Below are 26,407 nucleotides of genomic sequence, written 5' to 3'. Positions count from 1 at the left end.
ATGCCTGTGTTTCTTTCCTCGTGTACCAGAGCTTCTCCAATGTCATGTTAGCAGCAGAATGTCCTCCCCATCACACTTTAAATAAGGAGCTCCGCAAGGAACTTCTGCATACTTAAAACCGACAGTCCTCCTCTGCTCTGACTGTCACCACAAGGCAAGGCCTGCTGGATCTACCCCTACCCTGTACCCCAACACTATGCATGGGTCCTCCATACTCCTCACTAAGAAAGCCAAAGGCTGATGAGCAAAGCAGACTGAGCTCCTGCCCACCCACTGCCAAGGATGTTTTCATTCTCTGGCCTTCCTCCATGCCACACCCATCTCAAGTGTGGTTTGATCTTTCCTCCAAAGCAGGTAGCCAGGTCAGCACTGGACCAAACTATGACTTCCTGAAGTTCTCCCCTGGAAATGACAAGGTGTGTCACCTCCTTACCTTATGTCATCCTCAGAAAAGGAGTTCATTCTGCAGACGAAGACACAGGAACCCAGGCAAGCTGTGTTCCTACCTAAGGTCCCACAGTGAGTAAAAAGCAGAGCCCACTGGAGCCTTTACTACCTGGTGCCAAAATCCGTATCCCTGTCCTTTGGAGCCTTCACGACCTTCTTCCCCCAGCCTCAACTTCATGACCATTACTGTGCTCACAGGTCCCACCCCATGGTGGGGGCCATTTGACTCTCTCGTGCACATTTGCCCATTAAACACATTCAGGCTGGGGTCCAGATACAAAGAACCAGAACCTGGGTTGTAAGTCATTGCAGTGCAACATGAGGAGCCACTGTCACTGCAGCTCAGAACACAGCAGAGATGCCAGCGACACCGCAGACCTCCGTCCCTCCTCCCCCAGCCCGGGTGCCTGAGCAGAACTTACTGTGTAGAGCTCATTGGTCACCTTCAGCAGCTCCTCGTGCATCTGCAGGCCAATCTCCTTGCTCTGGAAGATGGAAGAACAAATGTCAACACAGAAATGACGTGTTTGAGGACATGCGAAAACAAAGCTTGATTTGAGTATTGCTCAGTATACTCATATACAGGATTGCCACATAAACATGCACAGATATTAGGTAGCAATGTTAAAACTTAAAACATCAGAGAGGGAAAGGCTTTCTTGTATGTATTTCTTTTCAGCTCAGAAAAGGCAGGAGTGTGGGTAGGGGTGCAGAAGTCAACACACACCTCACTGGTCTAGATCTGCACTCCCCACTTCATATGTCTATGAAACCAATCCCCAGAGAGAGGTTCCTTGCTGGAGGAATTCCCTAGGTACATAAGATGGAAAAACCAACACAGCACTTCCCTACGTTCGTGGCTCACCATCACACAGCATATTAATGATTCTTTCTTTGATTCTGTGTCCTAAGCAAGTACAGCAAGAATATGCTCCTTGCTCACTACTCATTAACATCCCATGGGAATTGTGATGGTATGGTCCCCACAGACTCAGGCATTGTTGATTAAGACTGAACAAGTCCCCGCAGGCAGGTCTCTGCACAGGGGTGTGTCCCTGGGGCAGATCTTCGGTTCTGCCAGGTGTGTTCAGAGCAGTCTGAGTTCTGGCGGCTTTGTGGCTCTGGCCACAGGTGTCTGCTGCTGCTGGCTTTTCCCTCTCTCTGCTGTGAGGCATGCTGGAATGAGCCAGCTATTTTTGTTATTGATGGTGTTTCCCCCAGAATTTGTAAGCCTGGAATAAGCCCTTTCCTCTCACAAACTCCATCCGGCCAGGTGTTTGTCCCACCAACAAGAAGTGGACTGCAACAGGAGTGGTATTCCAAACGTCACAGTTTGACTTAGCATCTTGGTTCCTCATGAGAGGAAGCAGAAATTCTGTGAGACCATGCAGGAAGTACCCTCAAATAGCAAGCCCTGCTTCCCGAAGGCCTTCTTGTTAAACTCAGTTGTCCATTTGGCAGGATTCAGAATCACCATGGAAACAAATCTCTGGGCATGCCTGTGAGAGATTTTCTAGATTACGTTAATGGAGGTGGGAAGACCTACGCTGTGTGCAGCACCATCCATGGGCTGGGGTCTTGGGCTGCACGACATGGAGAAAGCTAGCTGAGCACCAGCAGTCATCGCTCCCTGTTTCCTCTCTGTGGAATGAGTGTGACCAGATGCCTCAAGCTCCTGCCAGCATGCTCGCTACACCACGATGGGCTGGATCCCCTCAGACTGTGAGCTGCAATCCCTTAGGTTGCTTCCAGTCAGATATTTTGTCACAGCAACAAGAAAGTAATAACCTACCTTCCTTGATAGGGTATAAATATTTGGTACCTGTTTAAATAACAACTTCCTGACTTTGGGGCCTGGGACAAGGGATGCCTATGCCTTGGTTTGACCCCACATCTCAGACAGTGTCTGCTTTCATGCCGGTCCTCTGGCCTGTCTCTCCTTGTGCTACCACTGCCTGGATTTTCAGAGTGGCAGATCCACACTAGCAAAATATGCTCCAACAAGGGAACGGACGCTGTACTGGTTATTGGGAGGCTCACTGAGGCACGAGACAATAAATCTGGGTTGTTAATAACTAGCCACATAGCCTTGGAGAGTTTGTCCCCTTTGAGCCTTAGTTACTTCATTTATCAAAAAAAAAAAAGTGCATATACTAAAACTGCAATTCCTAAAATAAAGTATAATACCACTGCTAGGTATTATACTAAAACGTGACAAGAGGCTTGGTGACCACCTGCACTTGGGAACAGGTAAACAGGTGAAATTACTGCAGGACATCTCGGGACCTTTCAATGCCTGACATGCAAAGAGACTTTCTAAGAGGGAGCTATAGTGCGTCATTTCATTGAGTCTCACTATTTTTCCAGGAGGTAACATATGATATTGAAGGAGATGATTCAAAACACAGACAACCTCCAGGTTCCAGTCAACCTGAAGAGTCTAGGAGTCTTCATTATTTTGTGATTTTGATAATCTCTGCTACAGTCTGAATGTTTGTGTCCCCCTTAAAAATCATATGCTAAAATCCTCCCAGAACAATGGAATTGCAATGAAGTCTCTGGAAGACAATTTGGTCATGACAGTGCAGCCCTCGTGACTAGGATTAGAGACCCCAAAGAGCCACTAAGTCCCTTCCAGTGTGTGAAGACCCAACAAGAAGGCACCCTCTATGACCACAATGAGGTTCCTCATCACTTTACAAATTAGGCCCTACCTTGGTCTCGGATTTGCTAGCCTCCAAAAGTATGAGATACAAATTTCCATTATTTAGAAGCTAGCAGCTTTTGATGTTTTGTTAAAAGCCTGAACACACTTCAACTGTCTCTTGGACCAGTTGCCTGAACCACTGTAAGTATGGAAATGGAGCTCTGGTCTCTGCTCTCATTCTCAGCCCTCAGCCTCACTACTAGATGGGGAATGCCTGCATCCAGTGGCAGCTAAGAAAGGCCCTGTTCTAGAATGATGACATTCCGGTCTCCTTATCCTTGTTCTACAAGCCCTGTCTCTCAGCTTCTGGGCCAGGATGGCCAAAACCACCACTCTGAAGGTACCTGTTTCCAGAATTGGATCTAACTGACAGTATAAAGCTCAAAATTGCAGAAGTCTGTTTATGCCTCTCTCCAGCTGCATTGCTGAAAACAGGGACTCTGTCCAAAAGCAAGTAGTACTTTTGTAGGACTTTGTGTGCGCAGCTCACTGGGGACCTGTAGACAAAGGAGTACTCATTGAACCCCTCCAGCCATCCCCGTTTCCCTTTTTATTTTATTTTATTTTATTTTATTTTGTTTTATTGTTTTTTGAGATAGGGTCTCTCTCTGGACTAGGCTGACCTAGAATTCCTTATGTAGTCTCAGGCTAGCCTCAGAATCTCTGCCTCCTAAGTGCTGGGATTAAAGGTTTGTGCCCCCATGCCTGTCCCTTTAAAATTTGTATTTAGTTGCACATAGGGGTGGTGTGTGTGTGTGTGTGTGTGTGTGTGTGTGTGTGTGTGTGTGTATGTGTGTAGCTGTATCAGGGCCTTTTGCCACTGCCCATGAACACTACCACTTGTACCACTTTTTGCATCTGACTGATGTGGGTGGCTTGGGAATTGAACCTGAGGCAGCAGGCTTTTTAAGCTGGTGCCTTTAACCACTGAGCAATCTTCTCAGTCTCATCCCCATTTCCATTCTCTGAGAAGCAGTCAGTGTTTTCCTGTGGCCACTACCATGGTGTTTTCCCTGCCACCACTGAACTTCTGGGTCTCCTCTCCCAAGTCTCATACTCATCTACATCTTGACACTCAAGATCCAGTTTCTTGGGCGTTTATTTTTATGATCTAACTTTTGTGACAGAAATAAATACACATGGCTTAAGAAACTCTAACAGCAGTCACTACAGACCCAGAACTCTGAAACGGCCTTTTAACAATGTCCCTGGTGCTACCTGTTGGTGCTAATTGTCCATCCTACATGTCCATACCAACTGACTCTTCTAGAAATGTATTTTATTGTTTCCTTCTAGCCCATCCTCACTGTCCTCAGGATAAAGCCCCAGCTCCTTAGCTTGGTGATTGAAGCTTTAAGGCACAGGTCAGGTTACATAGTGGGGCCACAGAGATGTGGGTTGGAGAGGCCAGGCTTTAAGCATTTCACTTCTGAATGATGAGCACCTATTGCCATCTTCTCTGCCTACATAAGGGGAGGTGCAGTAATCTGGCTTGCTCTATCCATCACTGGTTTCCCCCGTGGGAATATAAACCCCAGGAAAATAAAGAGACTTTTTCTATGATAAAAGATACTCAGCTCTCCCAGCTACTGGAAAGGCTGCCAACATGCAGCTCTGAGCCAAGAGAGTGCCTTGAGGAATGACCTTAGAGAGGACGTGGTGACATCCTTTCTGGATATGTCTTCATCCAGACTGATCAGTGTGAGGCCAGAGGATTAATTGTCCTGTCTCAATTTAAACATCTAAGAAAGGTGTTTAATCCTAGAACTTCCCACAGAGCTGGCCAAGGCTTCTAGTCAGGTGACTAGCCTGCATGGTGGCTTCATTTTCCCATGGTCTCTTCTCTGCCTTGACCCTAAGAATACTCTAAAATCTTCTCCTAGATGCTACATTCAGATATATCAGAGCCGGATTCCTGATATCCACGTGTCATATCTCATTTCTCCATTTCCACAGCCCTGTCCCAGAGTGGGTACTCAGTAGATAGCCTTAGTGAAGGAATCTGTGAATGGAACTATGAATGGATGGATGGTTTCTTTAACTGGGATGGGATGATGTGGTAGGTATGATGGAGGCCCTGTGGGGATAAAGAGACAGCAGATACTGCAGTACTTGGTACTGTTAAGTGCCCAAGTGCCAAGTGAAGTGCTTGGAAAGCTAATACAGACCCAATCAACTGCATGGCTGCATGATGCCAGCAATGAGGCAGGCAAAGAATTTGTCCTCAGGAGAGAGTACAGAGATGAATCTTTTGTTAACTCTTCCCTTAAGAACCCCCAGTCTGGCGGTGTGTCAGATCAGGACACACATAACCCTAAGGTAGGAGGCAGAAAGGGTCAGAAAAGTGTAAAAGACAGAGGGGTTAGAAGGCGCCCTCCAAAGCCAGTTCACCATTCACGAAGGGCCAGAGACAGCCTTGGAGCTGGCAGGAGAGTGGGAGGTGTGGCCTGGGTAAACGGAGGGTAGAGAGACAGGCTCACAGAGAGCAATGGAGAGAAGAGATAAGCTGGAAATGAGGCTGGTGGGGCACTGGTTTCCTTCAGAGCAGACCTGAGAGCATCTGAAGGTTTTTGAGAGGAGGAACACGATGATTAGGCAAAGGAGTGCATGGTTTTGATGGAACAAGGGCTGTCCTGGGTTTCCTCAAGGGCACTGCGAGTCACCAGACGGGCCTGCCCAGGCTCTGTCAACCCCTGAGCTCCTCCCACAGCAGCCAGAGCCACTGCTCAGTGGAACAGCTCCCACAGGCGCCTTCTTTTTTATGGGTGAGGTTGGTTTAGAAGAAAAATATTCTCAATTACATTTCCAAAAACTACAGAGCAAAGAATCCAAACCAAACATTCCAGCCAGAACTGGGGACCGAAAACCCGCTCATTTCTAGCTGGCCACCACACCTAGTCCTTGGGGACTGAAGTGAAAGCACAGTAGCACTTGGTGTCCACATTTTCATATCTTTTTCATGCCTGCAGGTGTCAGGCACTCCCTTCATGCACAGGAAGTGCGTGGACTGTGAAAGCAACATCAGGCCAAGGAGGGTTCAACCACGGCCTGGGCTCACAGTTAGAAAGGGTGCAAATCTATCCTGTTGACAAACTGGCCTGTGAGATATGAAGTGGGAACAGCTCCCCAAGCCTCTTTCTCCCCCACAGCTAATCCCAGTTAAACTCCCTGAGGGACGGACAGGTAGCGTTTTTGTGAGGACCGACCCGTGAGTGGCAGGATGTATACCAGCCTAGCCTGAGCCTGTCCCACTACATGCCAGTTAATTCCCTACCTTCAGCCCTAAGTTGCGACAACCAAGATTATCTTGAGACATTCCCCAGTGTCGTCTTGCACCCTGCCACTTAAGAACTTCTGAAGAATGCAATGCATGGACCCTGACATCATGACCCACATGGGTTCACAGCGCCCCAAGCCTATTTTTTTGCCTGTGGTATCTCCTTTGTTCTTCACTAGCTCTGATTCCATGTACACATGCATGGAATAGCTAGTGGAGACCAGCCACTACCAGGCACTGAAGACACAAACCTGAATGAGATATGGACCCTGCTCTCAAATATTGTTGCTGTAGCAGCTACTATTCATGGGACATTTCCATCTGTTAAATATTGTCTGTGAAAAAATATCTGACAAGAAACAATTTAAGGCAGGGCTGGTTTATTTCTGCTCACAGTTCAAGGAGACCCAGTCCATCATGACAAGGAAGGCACAAGGGCAGGAGCAGGCCAGCTGATGACACTTCATCCTCATCAGGAAGCAGAGAGCCCTGGATGCTGTGCTCAGCTCACATTTCCCTTCTTCTTTAGTCCAGGACTCCAGTTTATGGGTCGGTACCAGTCAAAATTAGGGAGGGTGATCTCCTGTCAACTAACCTAATCTAGGAACTCCCTCATTGACACACACAGAGATTTCTCTTGTTGGCGATTCTAGATCCAATCAAGTTGACCATGGAGATTAATTCACACTGACCACAGTCATGATTTACCCCTTTAAGTCCCACAGTTGTTTTACAGATGAAGGAGTACTAGAGGTCCCAAAGGGTTGAGCAGCTTGCCCAACTAGAAAATCACAGAGGCAAGACTCAGGTTTTGGTTGGACTGACTTTGAAGCCTGAACTCAGAATGTCTCATTCTGGTCTGTGTCCTCAGAGCACAGCGCAACATGCAGACACACAGATGCAAGAAGCTGTCACAGAGCTGCAGTGGTCATCAGTACAAGCCACAAAGCAGGTACTAAGGAAGTTAATCCTTCAGGACACTGTCTACCTGTCTGATATTCTCTCTTACCAGCTACATAGGCATCTGCCTCCACCTTCCACTTGTACGTAGGGCTGGCCCTTTCGTCTCACCTTCTCTGGTGACAATCTCTTACTTCTCCCTTCCTCCTTCTAAGAGGACAGAATGGGACTAGCCCTTCCCTACCTGGCTGTTCACACGAGACATGGAGCTAATCCTGACAAAGTGACACAAAGCCCTATCTCAACTGATTGGATCACAGAGAGAAACATGTCTTCAAGTGAGACAAGAAGCATCTTCCCTAGTAAACTTCTATTCACCCCCTCACATCACTTCTCTGGGACTCCTGACCACAGTGGAAGAGCCTTCTCGTGCCACAGCCATGCTGTCCAGGATAAAGTCAGGATCTGGTGGTGCCTCAACAAGGTTTTTCTCTGGAAATTGGCGATAAGTTTTCGTTATTTCTTATCTAGCATCACCTGTGCTATGTTAGACTGAAGACTCCAGAATGACTATTGAATAAGATCCTCTCCACCAGACTTGAGCTTTCAAAAAGTTCCTCTGAAAAGACTAACTCCCAAACAATCCAAAATTAACTCTTTCAAAGTCAGAGCTCTGGCTGCCCCATATTTCCCATCAAATGTGCTCCTTAGATATGCTCACAGACAGGTGGGAACAGAACAAAGCTGGAGAGGAGTAAAAGGTGGTGGCCACTTTTGACCCTGATTTCTTTGACAAAACAACAATAATTTATGCCAAGATGAGATCAACTGACAAGGTTTTTCTTGATATGAAAATCAAGAGTGAAAAATCCATTCCCTTGCCATGAAAATCATGCCATATGTGACTTGATTTAGCTTTCAACAAAGAACTTATGCTTTTGAGAGGAAATTCTCAAAACCCCTATCATAGGGCTAGAGATGCAGTACAGTGGTGAAATTGATGCCTAGTATGTACAAGGTCCTGTGTTCAGTCCCCATAACCATACACAAAAATTAAACTCAAAATAACAGCAGCAGAATCCCACCTTAACATAATCCTGGGATTTATGAGCTATATTTGAAAAGTTCTGCTTTTTAAAATTTATTTTTTATTGACATTCCATTATTATTATTATTATTATTATTATTATTATTATTATTGCAGACAATAACCCATGGTAATGCCCTCCCTCCCCACACTTCCCCTTTGGCACTCCACACTCCATCATATCCCCTCCCCCTCTCAATCACTCTCTTTTATTTTGATGTCATCATCTTTTACTCCTATTATGGTGGTCTGTGTATATAGTGTCAGGCACTGTGAGGTCATGAATATCCAGGCCATTTTGTGTCTGGAGGAGCACACTGTAAGGAGTCCTACCCTTCCTTTGGCTCTTACATTCTTTCCGCCACCTCATTAGCAATGGACCCTGAGCCATGGAAGATGTGATAGAGATATTTCAGTGCTGAGCACTCCTTTGCCACTTATTCTCAGCACAATGGTGCCTTATGCATCATCCCAAGGTCACTGCCATCTGAAAAGAGAAGCTTCTCTAAGAAAAAGTGAGAGTAGCATTAATATATGGTTATGACTATTAAGAGACATGCTTACCGGGAAGTTTGTTGAGCATAGTATATACATTTGGCCAGACACCAGCAGACGTTATACCACTAGGGCTCATGACTACTCCTGTTGTAGATTTTCAGTATCAGGCATGTATTCCTTCCCAAAGAGTGGGCCTCCAGTCCAATTAGTGAGCTGGTGGTTTTCCCCATAATAGACATGCCATTATTGCACTCATTGGCTCATTTTGCCTGGCTGGCCAAATTTAAGGCTTGCAGTGTCCACTCTTGGGTCCCTCCACTGGTGATTTCTCTGTCTCCCATGGAATTGCATGCAACATGGCTTTTTCCAGCTTTCTGTCAGCTGGGCTACATGGAGGAGGTTTTCAGCTCAGCTCCAGCAGGATTTCTCAGTAACCTTGAGCTCAAGTATGTAGAGTCTTCCATTTATTTCTGATGGGAAACCAAGGCCCTTGGCAATGGCCTGTAATGTTCGGGGGGCATCAAGGACTTCCCTGGCCAACAACTCACTAGAAGGTATCACATCTTTGGCACTGAAAATTTTCTGGTAACAATCTATAGCTTCTGGGTGTGTCATTGTCCAAAAAAGTAGGTTTGCATGTGACTTATTTATATCCTCTTAGATTTTTATTAGACCTCCCACCACCTTTCCTTTCTCAATCTCTTCCTCTGACCTCACTTAGGCCTTTCCACCCCCAGAAATCTGTTCTACTTACATATATACAATACCATCCTATTAAGTCCCCCTCCCTCCCTTTGTATTCCCTTTCTATCTTACAGGCCTCTGCTACTGAGTTTTATTCCATACTCACATACAACTCACATACAAGTCCAGTCATTTGTAGCTAGGACCCACATTTAAGAGAGAATATGTAATGTTTGACTTTCTGGGCCTGTGTTACCTCACTAAGTATAATCCTTTCCAGATCCATCCCTTTTTTTTTTTTTTTTTGCAAATTTTACAAGTTCATTTTTCTTTACTGCTGAGTAGAACTCTACTGTATAAGTGTGTCATATCTTCATTATTTACTCATCAGTTGAGGGACATCTAGGCTGGTTCCATTTCCTAGCTATTATGAATAGAGTGGCAATAAACATTGATATGCAATTATCTCTAAGGTAGTGAGACAAGTCCTTAGGATATATGCTTAGGAATGGTTATAGCTGGGTCATATGGTAGAACTATTTTTAGCTGTTTCAAGAACCTCCACCCTGATTTCCACAATGGCTGTGTAGAAGGGTTCCCTTTTTCCTGCATCCTCACCAGCATTTATTGTCATTCTTTTCATGATAGTAGCTATTCTGACATAAATTAGATAGAATCTCAAAGTAGTTTTAATTTGCATTTCTCTGATGGCTAAGGATATAGAACATGTTTTATATGTTTATATACCATCTGTACTTCTTCTTTGGAGAACTCTCTAGTTCTATGTCCCATTTTTAATTGGGCTGTTTGATTTCTTATTTAGTTTTTTGAGTTCTTTGTATAACCTGGATGTTAATCCTCTGTCAGAGGTATAGCTGGCAAAGATTTTCTCCCATTCTGTAAGTTGCCTGTTTGCTCTATTCACAGTTTCCTTTGCTGAAACAAAAGCTTTGTGACTTCATGAGGTCCCAGCAGTTGAAAACCAGTTTTATTTCCTGAGCACCTGGGTTTAGATTCAGAAAGTCTTTGCCAATACCAGTATGTTGAAGGGTTTCCCCTACTTTTTCCTCTAGCAGTTTCAGAGCTTCAGGTCTGATTCACTTGGATCACTGGTGATTTCTCTTTCTCCCATTGAACTGCATGCAGAATGGCTTCTTTCAGCTTTCCGTCAACTGGTCTACATGGAGGAGGTTATCAGCTCAGTTCCAGCAGGATTTCTCGGGGGCCTTGCAGCCCAAGTATATGGAGTCTTCAGAAATAGGGTCTTACCATCTATTCCTGGTGGGAAACCAAGGGCCTTGGCAATGGCCTATAATGTTTTGGGGGCATCAGAGACCTCCCTGGCACTGGAAGGTATCCCACCCCTGGCATTGAAATTTTTCTAGCAACAGCTCCTGAGTGTTCCATTGTCCAAAACAGTAAGATTCCATATGATTTATTTATATCCTCTTAGATTTTGATTATCCCTCCCTATACCTTTCCTTTACTCAATCTCTTCCCCAACCTAATTTTGGGCCTTTTCATCCCCATTAATCTATTCTACTTACATATATGTTAGTTTTCATTGTAGAGGAATGGAAGTACTTCTCTGATTTCATCCTCTGTGTGTTTGTTGTTAGCATATAGGAAGGCTACTGATTTCTGTGTGTTTATTTTGTATCCTGCTACATGGCTATAGGTGTTTATCAGCTCTACCATTTTGCTGGTAGAATCTTTAGGGTCCTTTATCTATAGAATCATGTCCTCTGAAAATAATGATAACTTGATTTCTTCCTTTCCAATTTGTATCCCTTTTATGTGTGTCTCTTGCCTTATTGATATGGCTAAGACTTCCGGTACTATATTAAATAAAAGTGAGGACAGTGGACACCCTTGTCTTGTTCTTGATTTTAGTGGAAATGCTTCAAGTTTTTCTCCATTCAGTATTATGTTAGCTGTAGGTTTGTCATAAATAGCTTTAATTGTGTTGAGATATGTTCCTTCTATTCCCAGTTTCTGTAGGACATATTATGAAGGAATGTTGGATTTTGTCAAATGCTTTTTTAGCATCTAATGAGGTGATCATGTGAATTTTTAAGAGAGACTATAGTTATTTTTTAATATTTATTTATTTGAGAGAGAAAGAAAGAGGTACATAGAGAGAATCAGAGAATGGGCATGCCAGGGCCTCTAGCCACTGCAAATGAACTCCAGATGCATATGCCCTCTATGCATCTGGCTTACATGGGCCCCAGGGAATTGAACCAGGGTCCTTAGGCTTCGTAGGCAAACACCTTAACTGCTAAGCCATTTCATCAGCCCATGATTTTTGTTTCTAAGTCTATTTATATAATGCATTACATTTACTGATTTGCTTTGCATATGTTGAACCATCCCCACATCACTAGGATAAAGTCTGCTTGGTCAGGGTGAATGATCTTTCTGATATATTCTTGTATTCTGCTTTCCTATATTTTGTTAAAAATTTTTGCATCTATGTTCATGAGGGAGCTTGGTCTATAATTTTTTTTTTTCCCTATCTTTGTCTGGTTTTGGTATCAAGGTGATGCTGGCTTTATACAAGGAGCTTGGTAGGATTCCTTCTTTTTCTATTTTATGGAAAAGTTTGACAAGGTCTGGTAAAAATCACCAGTGAATCCATCTGGGCCTGGATTTGTTTTGCTGGGATATTTTTGATAACGGCTTGGATCCCCATATTTGTTATATGTCTATTTAAGTGATTAATCTATCTTGAGTTAATTTTAGTAGGTCATAGAAATCAAGGAACTCATACATTTCTTTCAGATTTTTAAACTTAGTGGGGTCTATGTTCTTATAGTAATGTCCCTATGATTTTTTTAATTTCTCGGGTATCTGTTGTAATGGTGCCATTTTCATCCACAATTTTATTAATTTGTATCTCCTCTCTCTTACTTTTGGTCAGATTTGCTAAGGGGTTTTCAATCTTGTTTATGCTTTCAAAGAATCAACTCTTTGTTTCATTGATTCTTTGGATGGGGGGGTACTATTTCATTAATTTCTGCCCTAATCTTTATTATTTCTTCCCATCTACTGACATTTGGTTTGCTTTGTTCTTTTTTTTTCCAAAGCCTTGAGGTGAAGCATTAAGCTGTTTACTTGTGACCTTCTAATTACTTAATATAGGCACATAAAGCTATAAATTTCCCTCTGAGGATTGTCTTCATTGTGTCCCAATGGTTTTGTATGTTGTGTTCTCATTCTCATTTGATTCTATGAATTTTTTGATTTCCTACTTGATTTCTTCATAGGCCCATTCATCATTCAATAGTGTATTGTTTCATTTCCATGATTTTGTATATGCTCTAAAGCTTTTCTTGCTATTGTTTTATAGTCTAATCCCATTGTGATCTGATAGAGTGCAAGGAATTATTTCAATTTTATTGTATTTGTTAAGATTTGCTTTGTATTCTAAGATATGGTCTATTTTAGAAAACGTTCCATGTGCTGCTGAAAAGAATGTGCATTCTGCAGCATTTGGATAGAATGTTCTGTAGATATCTATTAGGTCCATTTATTCTATGACCTCATTTAATCCAGATGCATCTCTGTTTATTTTTTGCTGGTATGCCTTGTCAATTGATGACAGTAGGGTGTTGAAGTCACCCACTACAACTGCATTTGGTGTTATCTGTGACCTTAGTTGTAATAGTGTTTGTTTAATGAAATTGGGAGCCCCCGTGCTAGGTGCCTATATGTTTAGGAATGTAATGTCCTCCTGTTAAACTATGTCTTTAATAAACATAAAGTGACCTTCTTTCTCTTTCCTAACTAATGGTGGTGTGAAGTCTACCCTGTCAGATATTAGGATAGCAACCCCCGCTTATTTTCTAGGCCCATTTGCTTTAAACACTGTTTTCCAAACTTTCACCCTAAGACAGTGTTCACCTTTTGAGGAAAGGTGAGTTTCTTGGAGGCAACAAATTGAAGGATCCTGCTTTTTCACCCAGTCTGCAAACCTGTGTCTTTTGGTTGGGGCATTGAGGCTGTTGATATTAAGAGTTATTATTGAAAGGTGTGTATTTTTGCCATTTTTCTGGTTTTGTAGTTCTTCTGGTTTTACCTTTGCTGTCTTATATTAAGTAGTATTTAAGTATGGTTTGTTTTTTTCCAGGTTTCTTATATCTATACTTTTCTTTCTCTTCAGCATGAAGGATCCTTTCAAGTATTTTCTGTAGAGCTAGTTTAGTGTTCACATATTCCTTTAGTCTGCTTTTGTTGTGGAATGTCCTTATTTATTTGTCTATTTTTGTTTGTTTGTTTGTTTTTGAGGTAGGGTCTCACTCTAGCTCAGGCTGACCTGGAATTCACTATGCAGTCTCAAGGTGGCCTCGAACTCATGGTGATCCTCCTACCTCTGCCTCTAGAGTGCTGGGATTAAAGGCATGCACTACCACGCCCAGCTCTTCTTCATCTATTTGAATGGATAGCTTTGCAGGATAAAGTAATCTTGTTTGACAGTTGTTATCTTTCAGAACTTGGAATACATCATTCCAAGCCCTTCTGGCTTTTAAAGTTTGTGTTGAGTAATCTGCAATTATCCTGATGGGCTTGTCTTTATATCTGACTTGACTTTTCTCTCTAACTGCTTTCAATATGTTTTCTTTGGTTTGTGTGTTTTGTAGTTTAATTATAATATAATGGTGAGAGTTTCTTTCTTGATTTTGTCTGTTTGGTGTTTTATAGGCTTCCTGTATCTGTACTGGCATCACTTTCCCTACTTGGGGGAATTTTTCTTCTATGATTTTGTTGAAAATACCTGTTATGCCTTTGGAGTGAAATTCTTCTCTCCTATGCCCCAAATTCTTATGTTTGATATCTTCATAGTGTCCCAAATATCTTGAAATTCCCATTCATGCCTTCCTATTAGTGTGTCATTCTCTTTTTTGGACTATATTAGATCTGCCACCTGGTCTTCTAGTTTAGATATTCTTGATCCATTATACTGGTGAGACTTTCTATAGAGTTTTCTATTTGACTTACTCTGCTTTTTGTTTCTAGTATTTCTGATTGGTATTTTTTTTCATTATTTCTATTTCCTTCCTCATGTCTTTTAATAATCTCCTTATTTCATTAATTTGGTTTCCTGTGTTCTCCTTCAGGAGTTTGTTTTCTTCTTTGATTCCTTTGTTTTCTTCTTTGATTCTTTTGATTTCTTTGAACCTAGATATAATCATTTTTTTGTAGTCTTTGTTATGCATTTCACCTAAAGCAGTCTCACTGGAGGTCATTTCTGATGGATTAATAATTTTTGGTGGAGTTGTATTGTCTTGATTTTTTGTGTTTCTTGTATTTATAATGTAGAGATTTTTGCATCTTGAGTTAATTTGATGTTTGGGTTTCCTAATTATCTGCAGTGTTCTAGCCATGTAAATCTGACTTTATACATCTTCAGTGTAGGAGTTTAAGGTGCCATGTGTGGGTCTTATACTCAAAGAGAAATAGCAGAAGTGACCGTAGGTGTTGCTTTTGCCTACTACTCAAGTATTGTAGTATACTGGGTGAAGCAAATTACTGGCAAATTCTAAAATTCAACTGAGCAATATAGACATTCAATCAAAACCAGCACACAGTATTCACACAAGCATGGGTATTAAACTAAACAGATAATCTAGTTAAGGCAAAGTCCCTAAGGGTGTGTGTTGCTGCACACCCTTAATACTGTCAATTGAGATTTTTTAGTCAGAAATGGGTTCCAAGTCATCCTGGAGTCAGTCAGTCCCTACCCTTAGTAATGACAGAAGAAAGAGACACAGGCCCTAAAAATCAAGAAACTCAAAGGCAACAATAGTCAACACCAAAATACAGCTTATTTGAGAAGGGTAAATCCAACCAAGACTGTATCATTCAAATGCAATATACATAACCTTTCCTAACATGGAAAGAGAGATTAGCACTCCCAGTGCAGGCCTATGTATCTGACGTTGTATATATAGGCCCTGTTGCCTTTTGGGCACAAGTGCTGAGTGACCACCTTGATCTCTCTCTGTGCCAGGTGGCCAGGAGTGAATGAGTTCTCCAGATATTTATGGCCCTGGTGATTGAGGGATGAGAGACTTTGCAGGGTACCTGGAGTCGTACCAGAGCTGCTCAGCTGGTCCCATTTGTATTTTCCCTCAGCAGCTGCTCACCTGGTGGCTGCTGACTTGTCCTTCAGATTTCTTGACTTTGTGAGGAGACTGATATGAGTGGAAAATCCTCTCACCTTGTTTCTGCTCCTGCCACTCTGTGCTGCTGTCTGGGTGGGCTTGTGGGTCAGGGCTGCTGGCACCTTGGCAGAATTCTGGCTGGTTTCCACCTTACTATAAGATCTTGGTCTCTCCTGCTTCTCTGCCATGGTTGATAATAACTTATACAACTTCACTTTTCAGTAGAAGAGTATATTTTGCTGCGTTTCTGTTTATTTCCCTCCCTAGGCTGCTTGGTGTGGCTAGTATACCATCATCTTACCCAGAAGTCCAAAAAGTTCTGCCTTTAAAGAGTCTATTCACATCCCCTTCAAGCTAACACAATGATGGGTCATTTCCAATGCTACCATCATCCTCTATGGCTTCTATAGTTTGGGTGTTACATCTTCCCATAAACTTAAATTGCAGCTTCATCCTCCAAATCATGTGGTAATGGTTCTGAAGGTAATTAGGATTAGATGAGATGAGTGACTTTATAAGAAGAGGGAGAGAGATCCCCCTAGTACCACCTGTTCTGCCTCAGTACACAGTCCCTCATTACCCTGGGATTCTGAAGTCTCAACCAGCAAGAAGGCCTTTCCTAGTTATGGTCCCTCAACCTGGGACTTCTCAGCCTGAAGACCTTTTCTGGGCAGGAAGCAACCTCAGTGAACTCTCAATTTATCTATATGAGACTTCTCCTCTAGCTCACCAACCCTATAACAACCAGACTCTTTCTTTCTCTGTGCTTAAGTGGATATTCTCATATTGGATTACCTTCAGGGATAATCCATGGTTTCCACTACTCTATGATTCCAAACAAAGGAAAGGAAACAAATACAAATAAACCAAAACCTTCATCTCTTTCAATCCCAAGTCACACCTCACACCTCAACTGTTTGTCCACACACTGGCTTAATTTCTCAAGTCACAAACTTAAAATGAACAGGTATGAACAATAGCAAGTGCACAAAGCCATTGTGTTTTATGTATAAAGCAATGGCTTAAAGTGTGCCTCAAGAAACAGAGGATCTCTTGCCTGTCCCTAGAAAGTCAGTGTACCCCTAAACAGAGCAGCCCCAACCAGTAAACAGCCAACTCCTCCTCCTAGAAATGTCATAAAGTCACCAGTAATGAAGCTGTGTGTCCCATTGCCACCCTGGTTCCTGCTCACTTTCATTCAGATCTTTGCTATTTGTCCTGAAATGGAGTGTTAGAGGTTCAGGAATGAGGTGTTAGGGGTTCAGGAACGGAACCCTAAACTCTAGGTTTGTATTTAACCAAAGAATTGAGCAAAGCAAACAAAGAAGGATAATTATTAAATTATTATATTTACTTAGGAAAGTATAGAACCAAGGGAAGGAAAATAAATACACCCACATGGTCTGAGAGCCCATATGGGCCTGGAAGAAATATGAAATGAGATTTAGAGAGAAAGAGAAAGTACAGAGAGCTCCTGCCATGTGGAGGGCAGGAGGGGGTAGAGAAGAGTCAGGTAGCTTCTCCCCTCTGAGCTGAGATGAGGTGGTGAATCACCCAAAACTGGAGGCTCAGGAATGATGAACAGGCCACCAAAAGAGCTCTTCCTCCCCTCGTAACTGTATTTATAACCTTACTGTGGTGGGCTTTACCTTCTGGCTCCAGTGAGCCAGAGTGAGAGCTGATTGGTCTGGGCTAGGGGCTGGCATTCATGAAGAGGCCTGGCGCTGAACTTGGGGCTGAACTTGACTAACCACAACGTAGGGATTAGATTTAAATTCTAGGAAATAGACCTCCCTCCCAGAAGGGGCTCAGGTTGCTTATGGAAAAACAGATCTAGGGAACTCCTTTAGGCAAGAGATAAGGAGAAGCCATCTTCTTCTCTGATCTCTAGCAAAGCACAGACTATAAGGGCAAGCCCACTGATACTCCTGTTTTTTACTTTCGGGGTCCCAGTCACTATAACTGCCTAACAAAGCTACCTGACTCCTTCTCATCTCTCCTTTCTCCAAGCATTTTCCTTTCCCTCCTCCTGAACATTTCTGTGTCTTTTCCTTCCCAGAACTAACAGAATTCTTCTGCTGCTATGACAACAAATGGTGTCATCCACTTACTTTTGGAAGAAGCTGGAATAGATTGGAATCTCAACCCCTTCTGATAGCAAGACTTGGATATCACACTGCAAGGAAGGCTTTGGATATACTTGGCAGCAGTGAACCACTGGTACCAAGCTGGAATCCTGGTGGTGTGCTCAAGCACCTGGCCTGGCTGTCACTCTCCTTCCCAGCATCTCCTTGGGATCTTAAAAACTCTAAAGCTCTCATTATCAGAGTTGCTAAAAATAACAGATCTGAGAGAGCCTAGAGATATTTCGGAACAGCTACTGTCAGGGTTTGAATGTGAAGTGCTCCTCATAGGCTCGTGTGTTGGAACACTTGGTCTCAGTTGTTTTGGAAGGGTGTGGAATCTTTAGGAGGTGGAGCCTTACCAGAGAAAGTGGCTCACTAGGGGAAGGCCTTAAGATTTTATAGACAAGCCCCACTTCCTCTTGACTATGGGTCCAATGTGACCAGCTACCCGACCACTCTACTATCATGCCTTCTCCACCTCCATGGACTGTATCGCTTTTCAAGTGAAAGTCAAAATAAACCCTTCCTTCCTTAAGTTGCTTGTTGGCAGGTTTTTGGTCACAGCAATGAGAAGTAACTCATAGGCTATGAGGTGGTTTAAATGCATGTCCCCCAATTGATTCAGGAGTTTATGAAAAGTTTGTAATTTACATCTCCAGCGGCTTGGCTAGAGCAACTACCACTCTGGGCTGGTTCTAGAGTCCAGCCTTAAGGTGTGGGTTGTGTGGGGGTGGGTTTATAATTCCAGTCTAAACATATGCAAAGTGCTTGAGGTTTTCCTGGAGTTCCTGAAGTGTGCTTGCTTGCTTTTTTGGTGGTGGGTATTTTCCTCTCAGCATGGACCTGTAAAAGTAAGCCAACCTCTTCTGCCATTATGGAACTTCCCCTGGATCTGTAAGCTTCAAATAAATCCCTTCTTCCTCCTCTAAAACTGTGTTTGGTCTAGAGGTTCATCCCAGAAATATGAGACTATCTGCTACAGAATTGATACCAAGAGTGGAGTAGAGTTGCTGCATGATGAATCTGATCGTATGAATTCTCTCTTATTTGTGACTTGTGTGCTAGAAGAATGGGAAACTTGTTGCTTGCAACTGAGGACTCCTTCTGGAGCAGTAAGTTAAATTTTATGGACTATTCTGATGAGAGTTTGAAAATGCTAAATGCAGAGAAAATTATATTTGGAGGTTTGGCTTATGAACTTTCTAAAGGGAAGGAAAGATTACAGAAGGCCTTGCTGGAACTAGACTACTGGAATTAGGGCTGGCTGCATTCTGCGTCCCATGCCTAGACAGTTTGGTTGAGGTTAACTTTGTAATTGACTAATGGGCATGGCTAAAGATATGGCACTGAGAGATATAAGATCTAAAACTAGAAAAACAAATTTAAAATTTACTGGCACAGAGACTGGTTTTAGGTTACTGAAGCTGCTTTTGTCAAATACATTAGCATTTGGAAGGAAAATGATTCAAGTACTTTACATTGAAATAATACAAAAGGATGCCTGAGGGAAGACCAAATGGTAAAAGTGAAAACTCTTTTTTTTTCAATTTTTGTTGTTTATTTTTATTTATTTATTTAAAAGTGACAAACAGAGAGAGAAAGAGGCAGATTGAGAGAGAGAGAGAGAGAGAGAGAGAGAGAGAAAGAATGGGTGTGCCAGGGCCTCCAGCCACTGCAAACAAACTCCAGATGCATGCATCCCCTTGTGCATCTGGCTAACATGGATCCTGGGAAATCAAGCCTTGAACTGGGGTCCTTAGGCTTCACAGGCAAGCGCTTAACCACTAAACCATCTCTCTAGCCCTGAAAACTCTTTTGTAAGGAAAGAATCTGCTCTTTAAGGTCACAATTTATTTAATCCCTGAATTAACAATATTGCAGTGTTCTTCACACCTAGTGTGGTAGTTTGAATAGATGGCCCCAATATAGTCAGTGTTTTATTAGTTTCTGGATTTGTAAGCTTCAATAAATATTCCTTCATCCATCACTGTGTCTGTTCTGGAAGCAAACCTGAGGTATCTGCTATAGAAGTTGGTACCAGGAGTGGGGTAAGATGTACCTGGCCATGTGGATGTTGGTCTTTTGGAACCTTTGTTTTGGAGGAATTGGGCATGGACTTGGTGCTTGCAATTGAAGATGCCTTCTGGTGCAGTAAGCCAAGTTTTATGGACTATTCTGATGAGAGTTTGAGAATGCTAAGTGCATATAGTATTAAACTTTGAGGCTTGGCATATGAGCTTTCTAAAGGAGGACTTGTTGGAACTGGGATACTGGCATAAGGGCTAGCTGCATCCTGCTGCCCAGGCCCAGAGAATTTGATCAAGGCTAAATCTGTAATGGACTGATGTGCCTGGTTAATGATAATTGGACTGAAACATTTAAGATTTTTAAGCTGGAAAACCTCAAGAAAGTTCAAATTACAGGCACTAAGACTGGTTTTAGGTTACTGAAGCTGCTATTGTCAAACACATTAACAAAATTAAGGAAGATGGTCCAACTGCTTTACATTAAAACAATTCAAAGGATGCCTAAGGAAGGACTATCATAGAAATGCAAACTCTTTTGGAAAGAGTTGACTGGAGAAGGAACCTGCTTTTCAAGGTTATGATTTATTTCATTCCTGAATTAAGAATATGGCTGTTGAGCCGGGCATGGTGGCACACACCATTAATCCCAGCACTTGGGAGGCAGAGGTAGGAGAGGATTGCTGTGAGTTCAAGGCCACCCTGAGACTCCATAGTGAATTCCAGGTCAGCCTGGGCTAGAGTGAGACCCTACCTCAAAAAACCAAAAAAAGCTAAATAATATGGCTGTGCAGATGCACAAGGTGGCACATGCATCTGGAGTTCATCTGCGGTGGCTGGAGGCCCTGGCACACCCATTCTCTCTCTCTATCTGCCTCTTTCTTTCTGTCTGTTACTCTCAAATAAATAAATAAAAATAAACAAAAAAATTTTTTACAAAGAATGTGGCTGTGTCCTGCACACCTGCTATTGATTTCAAAAGCATGAAAAATGCAAGAAGTGGTCATGAATTGCACACAGTTTCAGGAGCCACTGCTGAGATGTGGCATGAGGCAGGGCCTGATTCCCTGATAGGCAGAAAGAGCCTTTGGAAGATGAACCACGGTTTGCATGAAGACCTGAAGAGGTCTTGGCTATACCAGGACTATACAAGGGCTACCATAGAGTGCACTATTGGCCTAGGATGGAAGTGTTCCCTGGCTACTCTGCCCAGCTGGAGAGTGGAATTGGAAAATCTGGAGACTGGCAATCTCTGGTTATATCCAACTTGAACTGCAGAAGTTTTATGCTGTGTGATGGTGGTTGAGTTTGCATTGTTTTAGTCTCTTCTTGCTATATATTGTATCAGTTGAAAATGTTTACTCTGTGCCTGTATATGTTGGAAGTATTTAACTTGTTTGATTTTACAGGACTTATTATTTTAAATTGGTCAAGACTATGGGGACCTTTAAAATTAAATTGTGCACAATTTACAATGTGTGAAGGTTATAAATCTATTGGGGGCCAGGAGCAGAATGTGGTAGTTTGAATAGATGGGTCCAATATAGTCAGTGTTTTATTAGTTTGTAGTTTGCATCTACAGTCACCTGGCTGGAGGCAGTGTCACTAGGCAGATCTTAAGGTGTGATGGTGGGTTTGAGATTTCAATCTAAAGATATGTAAAATGCGTCTAGCTGGAGTTCCTGAAGTGAGCTGTGCTATGTGGCTTTTGGCTTTAGGCTTGTGCTTCTCTTTCTGTGTTTGGTCCTGTGAAATCAGACCAGTTTCTTCTGCCATTATGGAGCTTCCCCTAGATCTGTAAGCTTTTTTTTTTTTAATTTATTTATTTATTTGATAGAGAAAGAGGGATAGAGAGAGAGAGAGAGAGAGAGAGAGAGAATGAGCGTGCCAGGGCCTCCAGCTGGAGGGATGGTTTAGTGGTTAAGGCATTTGCCTGCAAAGCCAAAGGACCCAGGTTTATTCTAATTTTAGTATATGTGCTGCCGAAGTGAGCACAGGACCCAGGTCTGATTCCCCAGGACCCACATTAGCCAGATGCACAAAGGGGCACATGCGTCTTTTTTTTTTTTTTCCTGAGGTAGGGTCTTACTCTAGCCCAAGCTGACTTGGAATTCACTGTGTAGTTTCAGGTTGTCCTCAAGCTCACAGAGATCCTCCAACCTCTGCCTCCCTCTGTTAGGATTAAAGGCGTGAGCCACCACGCTGTGTCCAAACATCTTTCTTGACAGGAATGTTTTTTTCTGAGACAAGGTTTCATGTAGCCCAGGCTGGCCTCTCATTTGGCATGCAGTCAAGAATGACCTTGAACTTCTTGTCCCATCTAGGACTGGACTGCTGGGATGATAGGTGTGTGCCAATGTACTGCCTTTTCCTTTTCTTTTTTTAAAATATATTTTCTTATTAATTAAAAATTTTTTTTTTCAGAATATATATTCAAAATTTATTTATGTTTGTTTAAGATTACATAATGACTTGTAAAATATACTCTGAAAAGAAATACAGAAGGTTAAAAAGATACATAGGTATGCAGGAGCCTAGAAATTGAAAACGAATATGCAAGTCTGTGCCTCTATTTTCCTTTCATTTGCATTAAATTGCTTATTTATTTATTATTATTATTATTTTTTTCTTTTTTTCTTTTTTTCTTTTTTTTAATTTTTATTAACATTTTCCATGATTATAAAATATATCCCATGGTAATTCCCTCCCTCCCCACCCCCACACTTTCCCCTTTGAAATTCCATTCTCAATCATATTACCTCCCCATTACAATCATTGTAATTACATATATACAATATCAACCTATTAAGTATCCTCCTCCCTTCCTTTCTCCACCCTTTATGTCTCCTTTTCAACTTACTGGCCTCTGCTACTAAGTATTTTCATTCTCACACAGAAGCCCAGTCATCTGTAGCTAGGATCCCCATATGAGGGAGAACATGTGGCGCTTGGCTTTCTGGGCCTGGGTTACTTGACTTAGTATAATACTTTCCAGGTCCATCCATTTTTCTGCAAATTTCATAACTTCATTTTTCTTTACCGCTGAGTAGAACTCCATTGTATAAATGTACCACATCTTCATTATCCACTCATCTGTTGAGGGACATCTAGGCTGGTTCCATTTCCCAGCTATTATAAATTGAGCAGCAATAAACATGGTTGAGCATGTACTTCTAAGGAAATGAGATGAGTCCTTTGGATATATGCCTAGGAGTGCTATAGCTAGGTCATATGGTAGATCAATCTCTAGCTGCTTTAGGAACCTCCACACTGTTTTCCACAATGGCTGGACCAGATTGCATTCCCACTAGCAGTGCAGAAGGGTTCCTTTTTTTCCACATCCCCGCCAACATTTATGATCATTTGTTTTCATGATGGTGGCCAATCTGACAGGAGTGAGATGGAATCTCAATGTAGTTTTAATCTGCATTTCCCTGATGACTAGTGACGTAGAACATTTTTTTAGGTGCTTATATGCCATTCGTATTTCTTCCTTTGAGAACTCTCTATTTAGCTCCTTAGCCCATTTTTTGATTGGCTTGTTTGATTCCTTATTAGTTAACTTTTTGAGTTCTTTGTATATCCTAGATATTAATCCTCTATCAGATATATAGCTGGCGAAGATTTTTTCCCATTCTGTAGGTTGCCTCTTTGCTTTTTTCACTGTGTCCTTTGCGGTGCAAAATCTTTGTAATTTCATTAGGTTCCAGTGGTTAATCTGTGGTTTTATTGCCTGAGCAACTGGGGTTGTATTCAGAAAGTCTTTGCCAAGACCAATATGTTGAAGGGTTTCCCCTACTTTTTCCTCTAGCAGTTTCAAAGTTTCCGGTCTGATGTTAAGGTCTTTAATCCATTTGGACTTAATTCTTGTGCATGGCGAGAGAGAAGAATCTATTTTCATCCTTCTACAGATATTTATCCAGTTTTCAAAACACCATTTGCTGAAGAGGCTGTCTCTTCTCCAATGAGTATTTTTGGCATTTTTATCGAATATCAGGTGGCTATAGCTACTTGGGCTTACATCTGGGTCCTCTATTCTGTTCCACTGATCTACATGTCTGTTTTTGTGCCAGTACCATGCTGTTTTTGTTACTATGGCTCTGTAGTATAGGTTAAAATCAGGTATGGTGATACCACCAGCCTCTTTTTTGTTGCTCAGTATTATTTTAGATATTCGAGGTTTTTATGATTCCAAATGAATTTTTGGATTGTTTTTTCTATTTCCATGAAGAAAGCCTTTGGAATTTTGATAGGGATTGCATTAAATGTGTAGATTGCTTTAGGTAAGATTGCCATTTTCACGATATTGATTCTTCCAAGCCAGGAACAAGGGATGTTTCTCCACTTTCTAGTGTCTTCTGCAATTTCTCGCTTGAGTGTTTTAAAGTTCTCATTGTATAGATTCTTTACTTCCTTGGTTAGGTTTATTCCAAGGTATTTTATTTTTTTTGATGCAATTGTGAATGGGAGTGATTCTCTGATTTCATCCTCTGTGTGTTTGTTGTTAGCATATACAAAGGCTACTGATTTCTGTGTATTTATTTTGTATCCTGCTACATTGCTGTAGGTTTTGATCAGCTCTAACAGCTTGCTAGTAGAGTCTTTAGGGTCCTTTATGTATAGAATCATGTCATCTGCAAATAATGATAACTTGATTTCTTCCTTTCCAATTTGTATCCCTTTTATGTGTGTCTCTTGCCTTATTGCTATGGCTAAGACTTCTAAAACTATATTAAATAGAAGTGGAGACAGTGGACACCTTTGTCTTGTTCCTGATTTTAGTGGAAAAGCTTCCAGTTTTTCCCCATTTAGTAATATGTTGGCTGTAGGCTTGTCATAAATAGCCTTTATTATATTGAGATATGTTCCTTCTATTCCCAGTCTCTGTAGGACTTTTATCATGAAGGGATGTTGGATTTTGTCAAATGCTTTCTCTGCATCTAATGAGATGATCATGTGATTTTTGTCCTTCAACCCATTTATGTAATGTATTACATTTATAGATTTGCGTATGTTGAACCATCCCTGCATCTCTGGGATAAAGCCTACTTGGTCAGGGTGAATGATCTTTTTGATATACTCTTGTATTCTGTTTGCCAATATTTTGTTGAGAATTTTTGCATCTATGTTCATGAGGGAGATTGGTCTGTAATTTTCTTTTTTTGTTCTATCTTTGCCTGGTTTTGGTATCAGGGTGATGCTGGCCTCATAGAAGGAGTTTGGTATGATTCCTTCTTTTTCTATTTCCTGGAAAAGCTTAAGAAGCAATGGTGTTAGCTCTTCCTTAAAAGTCTGGTAAAATTCAGCAGTGAATCCATCCGGGCCTGGGCTTTTTTTAGTTGGGAGATTATTGATATCTGCTCGGATCTCCATGTTTGTTATAGGTCTATTTAAGTGATTAATCTCATTTTGATTTAATTTAGGTAGGTCATATAGATCAAGGAAATCATCCATTTCTTTCAGATTTTCATACTTTGTGGAGTATATGCTTTTATAGTATGTCCCTATAATTTTTTGAATTTCTCTGGAATCTGTTGTGATGTTACCTTGTTCATCTCTGATTTTATTAATTTGTGTCTCTTCTCTCTTTCTTTTGGTCAGATTTGCTAAGGGTTTATCAATCTTGTTTATCCTTTCAAAGAACCAACTCTTTGTTTCATTAATTTCTTGGATTGTTCTTTTTGTTTCTATTTCATTAATTTCTGCCCTAATCTTTATTATTTCTTCCCGTCTACTACTTTTTGGTTTGCCTTGTTCTTCTTTTTCCAAGGCTTTAAGGCGAAGCATTAGGTCGTTTACTTGCGACCTTTCTAATTTCTTAATATAGGCACTTAAGGCTATAAATTTACCTCTTAGAACTGCCTTCATTGTGTCCCAGAGATTTTGGTATGTTGTGTTCTCATTATCATTTGACTCTATAAATTTTTTGATTTCCTTTTTGATTTCTTCATTGACCCACTCATCATTTAGTAGTGTATTGTTTAGTTTCCATGATTTTGTGTATGCTCTATAGCCTTTCTTGCTACTGATTTGTAGTTTAATTCCATTGTGGTCAGATAGAATGCAAGGAATTATTTCAATTTTCCTGAATTTGTTAAGATTTGCTTTGTGTCCTAATATATGGTCTATTTTAGAGAATGTTCCATGTGCTGCTGAAAAGAATGTATATTCTGCAGCCTTTGGATGAAATGTCCTGTATATATCTGTTAGGTCCATTCCTTCTATGACCTCATTTAGTCCAGATGCCTCTCTGTTTATTCTTTCCCTGGATGACCTGTCAATTGATGAGAGTGGGGTGTTAAAGTCACCCACCACCACTGTGTTTGGTGTTATCTGTGACCTTAGTTCTAATAGTGTTTGTTTGACGAATTTGGGAGCCCCCATGTTAGGTGCATATATGTTTAGGATTGTAATGTCCTCCTGTTGGAGTGTGCCCTTAATCAATATAAAGTGACCTTCCTTATCTTTTTTGACTAACTTCGGACTAAAG

At 41.6% G+C, this 26,407-nt stretch overlaps 1 protein-coding gene across 5 annotated transcripts in view; it reads right to left on the bottom strand.

Annotated features, from left to right (window-relative positions):
- Nucleotides 1-26,407, bottom strand: part of Srgap3 (SLIT-ROBO Rho GTPase activating protein 3) — a 273,622-nt gene that overhangs the window by 79,561 nt on the left and 167,654 nt on the right. For all 5 annotated transcript variants that reach the window (XM_045133456.1, XM_004651477.3, XM_004651478.3 and 2 more), the window contains one exon: nucleotides 870-932. In XM_045133456.1, the coding sequence (XP_044989391.1) occupies nucleotides 870-932 (63 nt within the window). The remainder of the gene's footprint in view (nucleotides 1-869; nucleotides 933-26,407) is intronic.

The sequence above is a fragment of the Jaculus jaculus genome, chromosome 14, assembly GCF_020740685.1.
Source record: "Jaculus jaculus isolate mJacJac1 chromosome 14, mJacJac1.mat.Y.cur, whole genome shotgun sequence".
NCBI lineage: Eukaryota > Metazoa > Chordata > Mammalia > Rodentia > Dipodidae > Jaculus > Jaculus jaculus.
This window is presented reverse-complemented; position numbering and strand designations above follow the sequence as displayed.